Genomic DNA, 12,885 nt, shown 5'->3' on the forward strand with positions numbered 1-12,885 from the left:
AATCTGCATGTGTTGATGGAGAAAAGCTATTGTTTAAAATTCCAAAACGCATAAAACCTACTTCAAAACAGGAAATCAAAGACTTACACTAAATTAAGTTTGACAATAATGATGAGAATATTCAGTTTAGTTAATTAATAAAAAAATGTGGCCTTGTGTTAGAAGTTTCATTTCTATTCGAGAGGTGAAATTGAAGTGAAATGAAAATTGTTTATAGTTGTTATAATTGTTTTTATCCATTAAAACACCACCAAGAGACGAGAATGTATCGGTTAAAACAAAGATAATATCTATCAATATGTTAAATGAGGGATTTGTTTTTGTTTGAAACGAAAAACAGCTGTGAAGACTAAGTCGTGTTCACATTTTCCAACAGTGGCGTTCATCCCAACGATATCGTTTTGATACCTGTTAACGTAATGGGGTTTTCTTGTCGTTTGACTTTCATATTCTCAGTTTCTTCTTTGTTAAGAATAGGTTTGGCAACATCTAACATGCAAAATGCATGTTCTCCAGGAAAAACATCCTTAGATCTTATTTACTGGGAACAAAAGCCTTACGTTTTCATGGACAAGGAGAGAGGTGAAATTTCTGGTGCTCTACCAGAAATCCTTCGCATCGTTTTCAAGGCTTGTTGCCAAAAAACCCCCAATATTTCGGCCAAACCTATCGAGTATCCTAAATCACTGAAAACCACAATCGATCAGTACTCAGAAGAGATCATTATTCCTGTGGGAAGGAGAGTCGGCCTCGAGAAATCCATATTTCTACGTCCTTTTGTAGGATCAGTTGATTCGCCTGGAATGGCTGTTGTGGTACAGAGGAGTATTCCGGGCGAAGAACTTTTGGCCGCCATTTTGGACTCTTGGCCAATTATGATTTTCATCGGGATGTCGTTATCACTTAGTGGAATTGTCATGTGGGTTCTGGTAAGATAGCTTGTCATAATTTTCCTAATTATTTTTACATAGAGTGCAAAGTATAATGCTCAGTAATATGGACAAGTCCATTAGACTCGTGTGTACATCTGAATTACTCTTTACTCCCACCGACGCAGCCCCAAACAGTTTCTTTCGAAACTATCAGCCTTTATTCATTTGAATTACTCTTTGTTGATCATACAGATGATCACAAATCTTTGCTGTAGATCTACAAAAAAAAGAAGAAAAATAAAATTGTGTGTACTTCTGGTGTTCGGTATGCTATGGCAAAAGTTTTTTGATAATTTCTATTAGTCATGTGAAGTTTGCAGCATCGTGGTTTGTAGGAAAATGCTCCTTAGCTGCCACAAGGTATTTAAATAGGATCTGCCCGCGAACGATCTGTTATTCGTCAGCCGTTAAAGGGATAAAATTGTTAATTGAATTATTTATTCATAACAAGTCGTCTCCCATTTCATTTACTAATGACTATAACTCTACTATACTATATTAAGTCAAGCATGTTTTAATATTGGTCACATATTATATATCCTCCAGGACTATCGTTCAAACTCTGAGGAGTTCCCAGAGTTTTTCCCAAAAGGAGTATTCGAAGGAGTATGGTGGGCTGCTGTCACCATGACAACGGTTGGGTATGTGGGTTCTAAGATTTTACCTAGCAAAACATAGCATAAAAAGTGTGCAGTTAAAGTTTACTGAGGTAGATGGTTGAGAACCAAAAGTATTAGTGACGAGTAAGAATCTTGTTTGTGCCGACGCAGAGGCTTTTTGGTTGAAAGTAATATTGTTTTGTTTCAGGCAGGACATTCCAAACATACACACCACTTGTAACCGATTGCCATCTCATACCCTACCTCTTCATTTTGGTCACCGTTCTACCATTTTCAGTTCCCTCAGTTCCCAGGGTGACCCATCTGGATAAGTTTCTTTGTAAACGGAGATTTCTTCGGGAGTGGTTTCCGCCAAGTGTGTTCTCGGCCATGAAATTTATACGATGTGGTGTGAAAGAGGCCTCTGTTTTTTATTGAATTCCCAGTCTCCTCTGACTAAGCTTCTTTTGGACTTAATAGGCATACGTGCCAGGCAAATTGAATCAGAATTGTTACTAGTGCATGGTTATTTAACATCATAAAATTAGCCCTATTTCTTGATTTGATTTTAAGCCTCAAAGTAGTAGCTATCTTAAGATTACTTGTCAAAAGTTCTCTTCATACGTAAATTTGTTCTTTAAGCTTACAATCATTAAAATTTCTTTTGCTCTTCCTTTTCCAGTTACGGCGATAAAGTTCCTCGCAGTATTGCAGGCCGCCTTTTTGGTGTGGTATGGATTAATGTTGGTCTTGTTATCCTCGCTATATTTATGGGGATGATCACCGCATCTCTTAGCAGTAACAGTCTTGAACAAGTAAACAACCTATATGGAATGCCAGTAAGTCCAAATTCAAATTATTTTCTTTCTCAACAAGAGTCTTATGAATAACTATTTCGCACTTGGGAGTTGCGCATAATGAAGTCCAATGATAGCTTTACAAAGGGCTGTATTACAGGTGTTTACCTTTACTCCTCAGGGGTGATTGCTAATTCTCCTCTCTTGCTGTAAACACTTCATTGTTAGTTAATCATGAGACTTTGGTGTTATATCAAGAGAACAACTTGTACCCGATAAGGTTAGGTATTCTCATCACCAGTTTGCTGGACAATGTATGCATAACATAGGGAAAATGTTACAAGTTAAACACTTACAGGAGTTAAGAAGTTAAAAACGTGATCTTCTGTTTTTGAGATCAATCACTAACTGATTAAAGTAATGGGAAGTTTCATTTAGTCAATCAGTTCATGATTTTGCTTGGTGAGTTCCCAAAGAGCTGGCGAAAACAGATCACGAAGAAATCTTTCCTAATCAGCCACCTCGACTGATAGTGGCCTCATAAAAATTCTTCAGCGGCTTCTTTCCTTGAAATCACGAGAACTTATTTCACCGACGATCGTTATTACCTTATTTGCCATTACACGTTTGTTTCTGAATTCGAAAGCATTAGGTTGACTGAGTACTACCTCAAAACAGAATCCATGTACAACGACCCAACCCTAGATTTGATACTCAAGCGTAACGACTGCAACCTCTTGAGCGAAAGAGAAACAATAGTTGTAGACCAGTCACTATTTCGCTTAGAGAAAAAAAAAAGAGACAAACGAACAGAAAAGAATGAAGTAGGAGAATCAGTTTTCAACTTTGCAAATCCTGACGAGTGTTTCAATGGTTTATCAGGTTGCAGTTTTAAATGGCTCTGCTGAGGAACAATTAGCTATTTTACAAAATGCTGAGGTGTATGGTAAGTTCAGGTTTGTTTAGGTTTACATGCTCCGCATTCCCAATCAATACACTTGTAAAACTGCCATACCCAACTCTTATTCCACAAAGACTTTAAGAGTGACTAGTCGTCATCTCGTTCGACCACTTGGTTACGATGTACAGTTTTTAGTTTTTAGTCCCGTCCTGAAAAGCTGGTGGAAGAAAAATGAATAAACAGGAACTGAAGGAGACCTCGTGGGTTCTGATCTTTTCTTGAGATGAAAACATTAAACAAGATGGTCAAACACTGCGCATGCACGAGGGTTTGAAAACAAGAGGGATTTGCGAACGCGTGGTAAGCGTAAAGCGAGGAAGAAATAGTTAAATTTCCAACTATTCCAAAGCGTAAGACCGTGAAATGAAAGAAGGATTTTGGAGAAGGATTGAACCTTGGTTTCATTTTATTGTGAGATATCCCAACTGTTTTTATCGCGGACGCTTCATTTCGCTGATGAATGGTAATGACTCAACCTTTCTTCTATCCTTGATGCGAAGTCTTTTCAGCCATGAACAGAGATCTGCGATCGTCACAAATGTCCTGTGTGGCTCTCGTTCTTCCTTTTTTCACACATTTCCCTCGGTATTTACCAGCAACCCCACCATGAACACAACAAAGAATAACTACTGCCGTTACGGCCAAACTTACGGCCAACGTCATCACGCTCCCGTGCAAAGTGTAAAGAAAATGTTTACCGGCTATAACAAATTACCCATCTAATTGCACATGTGCAAACATTTGACTGCTGTGTTCGGTGCCACTATTTTGAATCCAACTCAGCAACCTGGCCTGTCATTTGTGACGTATCAGAGGCTCGTTACACCTTTTTCTGTCTCGAGGCAGTGGCTTGAGTAATGTAAAGAGCTATGCAAAAAGGGATTCTTAGCTCAAATAACTTTTTTTGTTTCGATCAGAGAGGCAGTTGTATGTGAAGCGTGCGTTGTGGTTTTACGTGTATGGCCAGTTTACAAAGCTGTTTTCAAAATTGCGGCGTCCATAGGCGAGTTCTTAGATACTTCAAGATAATCTTAAAATACGTTAATTAAATCGTAAAATTTGATCAGTCGGGTTTCTGAGGATACCTCTACCTGAACAAAATAAAGCCAAAAACGTGTCTTGAAATTGAAATGGACGGTAGTAACACGCAAACGATTGTCTAGATGATGAAAGTTTTTTATATATTATAGTAACATAAATTATCTTAAGCTTTTTAATTGAGCATTTCTATTAGTTATAAACTTTCTTGTTCATTTAGTGAAAACAAGTTACGACGAGTTGTTTAAGAGCGTTAAGAGCGAGGAGACCGTGCTAGCTTTAGTAGATATTTTCAGCACTACTCAGCACAGTGAATATTACGATACATACAAGTTATATGTGGCCACAGTCCTGAATGAGCCTGTCATCTACGGAGCAGTGTTACCCAAGAGTAGTGAAGCCCTAAGATCGTGTTTCCTGAGTTACCAAGGGAACCATTTGTTGGAAATACACGAAATTTTGGAAAAGTTCATCAAAGCAAAACAGGTATTGTAATTCAAAACAGGTATTGTAATTCCCATCTGGGGCTCGGATTTTTTCTATTACACTAAAAATTGTAATTCAATTGTGTGGAGTATTTTTCAGGAGAAAATTAGCGAAAATTATTGTTATCGTACGCCGTTTGCAACTCTACAATAACCAATAGAAGTCTCAGAATGCGTTTTCTGGGTCACAGCTTCTTAAGAAAAGAAAGCAGTTTGGGGAATTTGCAGGTACTTAGCTTCTTGCGTCGGGGAAGGATCTTAACTCTAGTATTTATGTTTGGGCATTCGTACCATCATTGAGGAAATTGACGAGAAGTTATTGTTGCTCTGATCCATGAAAAGAAACTACTTTGAGCTTCCTTAAGCAAAACAGTAAGAAGAAAAGAAAGTGCCACAACCACCTTTACATGTATCTGATCAAAGCACGTAACGTTATCTATAAGCAAAATTCCCCCAGTAAAAAAAATGCGGACCTCTGAGCCTGAGTATTTCTCCTTGCACTTATTTCAGTATGGCGGTGACAACTCAAGCTCTGGTGCAGACTACTTTGATGGCAACCTGTTTGGGTACGCAGTTTATGGCATGTGTGGGTTGTTCTTGCTCGCCTTGGCTGTTGGTCTTTTCTGGCAGTATTACCCGAGGGAAAAGAAGGAGCAGGAAATTCAAAATCGGGAAGGTAAACAACTGCAGTTAATTGATTGTTTTTTATCTGTACTTCAGTATTTCAAATTTCTTCAACTTGGACTGCACTAGTTTATTTTGATATGTGGTCACTTAACACGGGTTAAGAATCTACAAAAACGTATACATTTCTAGGCGACACAGAACAAGTTTGTTACTCAATTTATACAAATTGACCATTGCAAAGAGAGCAAGACGGCAAAAGTGTTTGTTTGGAATCGCATTTAGTGATAGCAATTTTCCACATATACATACGGGAGTTGTCGGCTACGTATCTTGCTTTGTCCGCAACATAAAGATGTCTACAAGGCGAGCATTAAATTTTCATGTTCATCATAAAAAGACTTGAAAGCCGTTCCTTGATACCGCAGTGCATCCATCTTCTACTAGAGCACCAAGTCCTCACGCTTGACGATCCCACGCTTTATATTCTAACTAAAATAACGTGAATAAAATAAATAAAAACGTATAGAACTATCAAACTTTGCATCTCATGTAACTGTTGGGAAATTAACACCATTAAAAATTTCTGCTTTAATCATTTGAATATGTAGTTTATAGCGTTGGATAAAACAGGTAATTTTAACCGGCTATTCAAGTCCTGCGAGTATTTCACACCAACTTGACCCGGTAGGAAATATACAAAAGCCATTCTTATCTTATTATTTTGTCAGCAGAACAAGACGTCTCCAAACTTGACAAAAAGACGAAGGTAGAGGCGAACGGTCATCAGAAGAATACTTCGTCAAACTGTGGCGAGCATACGGAGCGACTCATGGCGGCGCAAAGTGCAGAGCTGTTAGCCATGGAGGATGAGCTTAAAGCTTTCCGAAAGAACTGGGAAAAAAACTTCCGAGCTCTACAGGAAAGGCACAAACAAGAACAGCAACGCTTATTTGAGCTTGACAATCTTGGCTACGAGATGTAAAAGAAACGAAAGACAAAAATAAAGTATAAAGCCACAGACTTTCGGAATGCATTTCCTAAAAAATGTTTGCATTTCGATTTAGTTATTTACTCAATTTCCTGATGAACATCTCATTGAAGAATTGATAACAATGTTTCTTACAATTCGCCTACAATATTCATAGTCGTATATAAGAACGATCCTTCGCAGTAAAGCACTATTTAAGCAATAGTGGAAATCAGACCTGAAAAAAATTTCAGGCCTGTACGGGATTCGAACCACTGACCTCTGCGATACTAGTGCAGCGCTCTACCAATTGAGCTAACAAGCCAACTTGTTCGATTTATCATCTACGGGTTTATATCGAATTAATTTGATGGCCTGCTCCCAGCTGGCTTGTTAGCTCAATTGGTAGAGCGTTGCACTAGTATCGCAGAGGTCAGTGGTTCGAATCCCGTACAGGCCTGAAATTTTTTTCAGGTCTGATTTCCACTATTGCTTAAATAGTGCTTTACTGCGAAGGATCGTTCTTATATACGTCTCATAACCGCAGTTCACTCATATGTTTCATATGTTTGTTGTTGTTCAATATTCATAGTGCACAGAAAAGTTACTTTGTCTTCCCTTGAAATCATTTGCATTGGTTGTTCAGCGACAGGAACGTATGCAAGAATTTACTACTCAGAATTTTTTATCTGGTCAGTCAGGTACAATAAATAGATTACCAGGAGTATTGGCTATGCAAAACTCGTTTAAGAGTGTTTTCATCGATTCATAACTAAAAATCTAACCATCAAATAAAAACAAACACACTAACAATGAAGAAAGCACAACTTTAAGGCGAAGAGCGATAGAATATCTGTCTAACACTCTCTATGACTGCTCTCCTCACTTCTCTTATCTTCAAACAATACAGAATAGGATTAAGAGTAGAGTTAAGAAATACAAAAGTTCTTGCAAATGCCCACGGTTTAAGGAGAGCTGGAGCAACGCCCTGTATTGCCATGCAGATTATAACTACTGTCAAGGGAATATAGCAGATAAGGATTGGAAACTGGACACAAAATGCGTTAGACACTGTCTTTCTGTATCGTGCAATGTTCAGAGGTAGATGGGAATTTGGTTGTCCTTGGTGAATTTGTTCTTGTACTTGAACTTGATGGCGTTTAAGTGTCTGATAAATCTTGATGTAACAGCAAGTCGCGACGGCTAAGAACAGCACAGTTGTTGTGATTAGATAAAAGAAAAGGTGGGCAAATGTGTCTCTGAAAATCACGTATGTGGTAGCGAGGAAAGTCCAAAAAGAAACCACAATTACTACAACTCGCTTAAAGGTAACGACTTGTCTGTATCTCAGGCCTAATAATAGGGCAAGGAGTCTGTCCACGCTTATTGCACTCATGGTAAATAAAGATAATAAACACAATATTCCCGCTAAACTGCTGGTGATGTCAAAAATCTTTACACATAGATTAACACCGCCGTGCTCGGTCATAAACAACAACGCGACATAAAGGGCTCTGAGAGAAACCCGACACTCAAATCAGTGATCGCCAAGAAACGTAACAAACTCTTGGAAGGTGGATGAAGGGATGAGTCCTTGTGAAAAGCCACCAAGATGACAACATTGGATAAGGCAGCAGTGATGGCTAGAAAAATGTTCACAGCCTCCAGAAACCGGAATGAGTGCTTTTCCATCTGTGAAAGTCCTTGACAACCTCGATGTAGATCATTTATCCTGGCGGCCGGCTACCTGTTGATCTGGGATGAGCTTTTGGTGCTACAATTCTAACCTACTCAGCTCACTGATAACAAACACGTAGTTAAATATTTTCTTCGACAGACCAGAAAACTCACAAATTGCAAAAACCCTCGACGTCGTTGATAAGTCAAATTAAGACTTAAGAAAATTAACAAATCCATGTATAGCGAATTAAGCAAACTGTGCTTGCACCCTATATTCATTTGAACAACATCCGTTTAACCGGGGATCAATTTATTTGATTATTTTGCCATGATAATTCTCTCTTATTGAAATTTTATACTCATATCTTTACATTTTGCGGAAGTAAGATTCATTAGTTATATCTTCAAGGCTTCATCTAGCATATACATTTTCATTCTATTTCATAGATATACTGAAAGGAAATGTTTTTTGTTTACCAAAAGTTGACATGGGAATTGAACATTTTCTCCAAATATAATTAAGGTCTGCGAATTTAATTAAAAAAACAATTTTTCATGAATGTATTTAACTGATTTTTCCTCCCAGCATGAGCGCTTCCGTAAGATCATAAGTAATAATGTATTTCGCACAGTTCCTAATAACAGTGAAGTTTCTTTTTAGCGGACACCCCCGAAACCTTCTCTAGAGTCCGCTTAATGGAGGGTGTCCGCTTGATTAGGGTTTGTAAAAATTGCGCAATGTTTGTCAACGATTAATATTCAACGGTTACTCTGTACCCTGTTCCATGTTGTTAACAGACGAAGCTATCCAGAGTTCAAGTTTATCACCATTCATTACCACCGCAAGGCAGCATGGGTTCGAATTCCGTTCAAGACTACAAATAAGGATATTTTGCTCAACCTCGTCCAATAATTGTTAATTATCAATACGTCTATTACATTATGCTTATAGGAGAAATTTATTCATGAAATTTCTCTATTTAAATACGAAATATCTACCAAAAGAGCAACAACGACTGCGCATTAAGTTTGCGGCATTGTACGTTTTGTGGTCAATTACAGTCGAACGGCTTCTGGGACTGGTTTAGTAAAGGTCTCTCTTACCCGTTAATTAAACGTATCCGTGGAGCCGTAAACCACTGTCATTTCCTTTCACCTGCTCACTTACCCTTGTGTCTCCGTGGATGGCATTCCAATTCCCGTACCATAGTAAGTTGTTGGTCAGTATCGATACCTTGATGTACCGTTCACTGCGCATTGTGACTTTGAAGAATATAACTGGAATAAAATTACCAACTACATTATTTTCATACTTTAACATTCAACCGTATCCATCATATAACGTCTCTGGCTGCTTGTCTAAAAAAAAACAAAAGATACCATACAACTGATGTCTCCACCCTGCATTACTTATATAAGGTGGATAGCGACAGAAAGCAATCCTTTCATGGTAAATCTTTTCAAGCTAGACGCCACATCTATAGGCTGATATAGATCGCCAAGCCTAAAAACAGAACTCACATTTTTCTTTCAATATTCGTTCGTGTGGGAGCGGGCCTGGTATAGAGATGGTTTAGAGATGGTATACTAAAGATACGCCTCTCGCTGTGAATATGTATTCGTTTTGGTTTTTTTTCTCTCTCTCTCTCTCTTTTTTTTTTTTTTGGCAGTTTCGGCTTATCAGCAGCAGTAAAGATGGTACATAAAGAACTGAGGCCTTCTCGATAAAATGGAACACTTTCTTGCAGGTCTACAAAATATTGAAAGGGATAAAATAAAATGAAACAGACAGCAGTTCATGGAAAAGGTTAACACTCTTTGCTAACTAGCCGTTTTAAAGATTACATGGTTTTATCCAAGAAACCAATAAGAAAAGTAAAAAGTTACAATAAAACCATGTAATCTTTAATCAACTTAACGGCCTGCTCCCAGTTGGCTTGTTAGCTCAATTGGTAGAGCGCTGCACTAGTATCGCAGAGGTCAGTGGTTCGAATCCCGTACAGGTCTGATTTTTTTCAGGTCTGATTTTCGCTATCACATAAATAGCGCTTTCTACTGCGAGGATCGTGCATCATACGTAGAGTACAGATGTTGACGAATCGCTTGGGATTGCCGATAACAACCGTGATTATCTACTCCACAGAATGAGACATAAATATAATTCACAATATCTACAACAGTAGAATTGGTTTTTAATCGGTCTTTTTAAGATAAAAGACATGTATTATATTATGTACAAGCCTGAAATATGTACATCTGTGGAGTGAAAGGAGTTCGATGGCTCCTAACTGCACCATATTCGTCGAATGATGGCAATGGCTGTTCGTCTGACTTCTCTGATCTTCCAGCAGTAAAGGATCGGGTTCAGAGTTGAGTTAAAGTAGGCAAGAGTTATACAAATTTTCCAAGTGGAAACAAGAATTGATGTGATACAGCCTTGTACGATCATCACTAAAACAGTAATACCAAAGGGGAGGTGACAGACAATTAATGAAAACTGTATCCACAATGTACTGGACACTGTTTTTCTGTATCGCGCTATGTTCAATGGCTCGTTTCCATTTGGTTGGCCTTGCCGAAGATTTTCTTGTATTTGAGCTTGATGCTGAAGAAGCTTTAGATAAATCCTTATATAACAGCAAGTTGAAATCGTCAGAAACAAGAAAACATTAGCCGAAATGTAAGTGAGGAAGATTGTATGGATGTCGACCCAATTAAGCGTGATAACACAGCCGGTGATGGCAGCCCAAGAACAGACCACGATAACTAAAGTTTTCCTTGAAGTAACCATGTGCTTGTATCTGATGCCCAGGAACAGAGCGAGACATCTGTCCAAGCTTATTGCGGCCACTGTGAACAAAGATGCTAAGCACAAGGTTGTATTAATGTAACTGGTGAGTTCCATCGTGACGGCAGCAATTCCCTCCACTTCAAATTGGAACGCTATCAGAAGCGTGATGAAAATTGGCTGTGAAATGAGCCCAGCGCATAAATCAGTGATCGCCAGGAAGCCTAACAAGATCTTAGAAGGTGGATGGAGGGACGACTGCTTTTTAAGGGCGGCTAAAATAAGAACATTACCCAGAATAGAAGTGATCGCGAAAATAATATTTATAAAAATAAGAAACCATAGCGTTAATGTGTGACTTCCCACCAAACCGGTGAAAGTCCGCTTTTGAAACTGTTCACCAGCCATGTTCTGTGACGGGAATTTGCTATCACATGACACGGGTTACTCTGATACTGTTCTGGATCAGAAGTCAATTCTTTTAAATCAGTGGTAACAAATCAGGATTAGCCAAGGCTGAAGTCGAAATTAAACTGATTCAACCATGCAGCTGCCGCCAACTAAGTTTGGCAAAATGCCGCCTGTGATGATCATAGGTTTACTTTTAACTAGGAGCCCAAATGTCATCGAAATTAATCAATGAACAAACCGGATTTCAAAGTCGCTTGAACTGACAGGTTGCTTTTAGAAGTGGTGTTCATGTTTGATTTGTAATATGGAAGAACGTGTCGACATATATTTTTAATTCACCAATGTCAGTATAATTCTGAGGATTAAATTTTCTTCATTGTTATCATTGAAGCGAACAGAAAACATCGATGGGGAAATTGTTTATTATAGTTTGACTGCGGTTAAATCTCGTTATTTTTTAATTCGTTAACTGAAATTAGTCCATTATTACATTTTAAACATAATATTTTAAATGAAAAGAGACGATAAACTCGTAACGTTTCCATCTGACCATAAGACCTACCTGTCGTACCTTGTACATGTGTCTTCAAGTGAACACACGACAAAAGAACATGCTGATAATTCCACACGCTCTTATATCAATCGAAAAGTAAAATTTTGGGCTTTTGATGAGATACAATACTTCTGCAAGACTCCATCAAGTGCATTACAATTAGGAAATGGTCTCCGACTTTGAATGAAGCTTTCCAAAATTTGAAAAAAGACGCAGAAAATATCATTTTTCATTAAACTTTAACATTTCTTCTAACTCTTGGCTAAAGAGTACTTAATGATAATTTAACTTTTGCATTTCGGAATCTTAAATGTATAATGGAGCCCGCAGCAAAACGGTTAATTAGATGGGTCAAAAGGACAAAGCCAAATACAGATTTGAAAAGTTTATTCGCTGACTTTATGGGAATGAAGCTTTTTCAAATTTAAATGGAGAATGGTATGGTTCAGTACATGATTTTCCAGTTTTTACGATATTTTTGGCCATTTGTTTCGTTCAAGAAGTATTAATTATTTATTATTAACCCAACGAATGTAAATTTTAATATCAACCCTCTGCACTCATTTCAACTTTCTACTTTATTTGGGATGGACCAATGAGCATGCTGAAATTTTTCCATGCATATTAATAAACTGCAGAACAACTTTTTTTATTTTAAATTACTCCCATCCTACGAACCGCGACGACCTTCGCAGCCGACTGGATCTTCTCATTTTGCTTTCCAAGGAATATATATACCCTGCAAAATCAACAAGATAAATCCATTAATTTTTACAATTTCTAAAAATGCAATTGAATGCGTCAAATTACAATTCCAGTTACCGTGTTTTTTAATTTCTTCTTGCACTCGCAGGCAGGTAATGCATGACATATTGTTAATTTGATAGTGTTTACTGTGCATTTTTAATGACTTCTTGTGCTCTAAGTAAGTTATTATTGTAATTAATATTCGTTTTTCAAGTTTTCTAAATTTTTAATGTTAGTAGTGTTACTCACTGTATGTAATATTATATTATGTAGGGCTTAGTACGGTAGTGCAAGTGATAA

At 37.8% G+C, this 12,885-nt stretch overlaps 1 protein-coding gene and 1 pseudogene across 2 annotated transcripts; one reads left to right on the forward strand and one right to left on the reverse strand.

The window, feature by feature from the left end:
* Positions 1–328: 328 nt before the first annotated feature.
* On the forward strand, positions 329–7,839 carry LOC111329712 (uncharacterized). Of its 2 annotated transcripts, none has more exons than XM_022934479.2 (7): positions 329–929; positions 1,479–1,573; positions 2,214–2,370; positions 3,211–3,274; positions 4,548–4,813; positions 5,323–5,488; positions 6,168–7,839. In XM_022934479.2, the coding sequence occupies exons 1-7, from the start codon at positions 420–422 to the stop codon at positions 6,419–6,421; spliced, it is 1,512 nt and encodes a 503-aa protein (XP_022790214.1). In that variant the 5' UTR covers positions 329–419; the 3' UTR covers positions 6,422–7,839. The 2 variants fall into 2 exon arrangements, with proteins under 2 accessions (XP_022790214.1, XP_022790215.1); XM_022934480.2 differs by having other exon boundaries at positions 331–929; positions 6,171–7,839.
* LOC148722034 (melanocyte-stimulating hormone receptor-like) lies at positions 7,236–8,167 on the reverse strand (annotated as a pseudogene).
* Positions 8,168–12,885: the final 4,718 nt, after the last annotated feature.

The sequence above is a fragment of the Stylophora pistillata genome, chromosome 10, assembly GCF_964205215.1.
Source record: "Stylophora pistillata chromosome 10, jaStyPist1.2, whole genome shotgun sequence".
NCBI classification, from domain to species: domain Eukaryota; kingdom Metazoa; phylum Cnidaria; class Anthozoa; order Scleractinia; family Pocilloporidae; genus Stylophora; species Stylophora pistillata.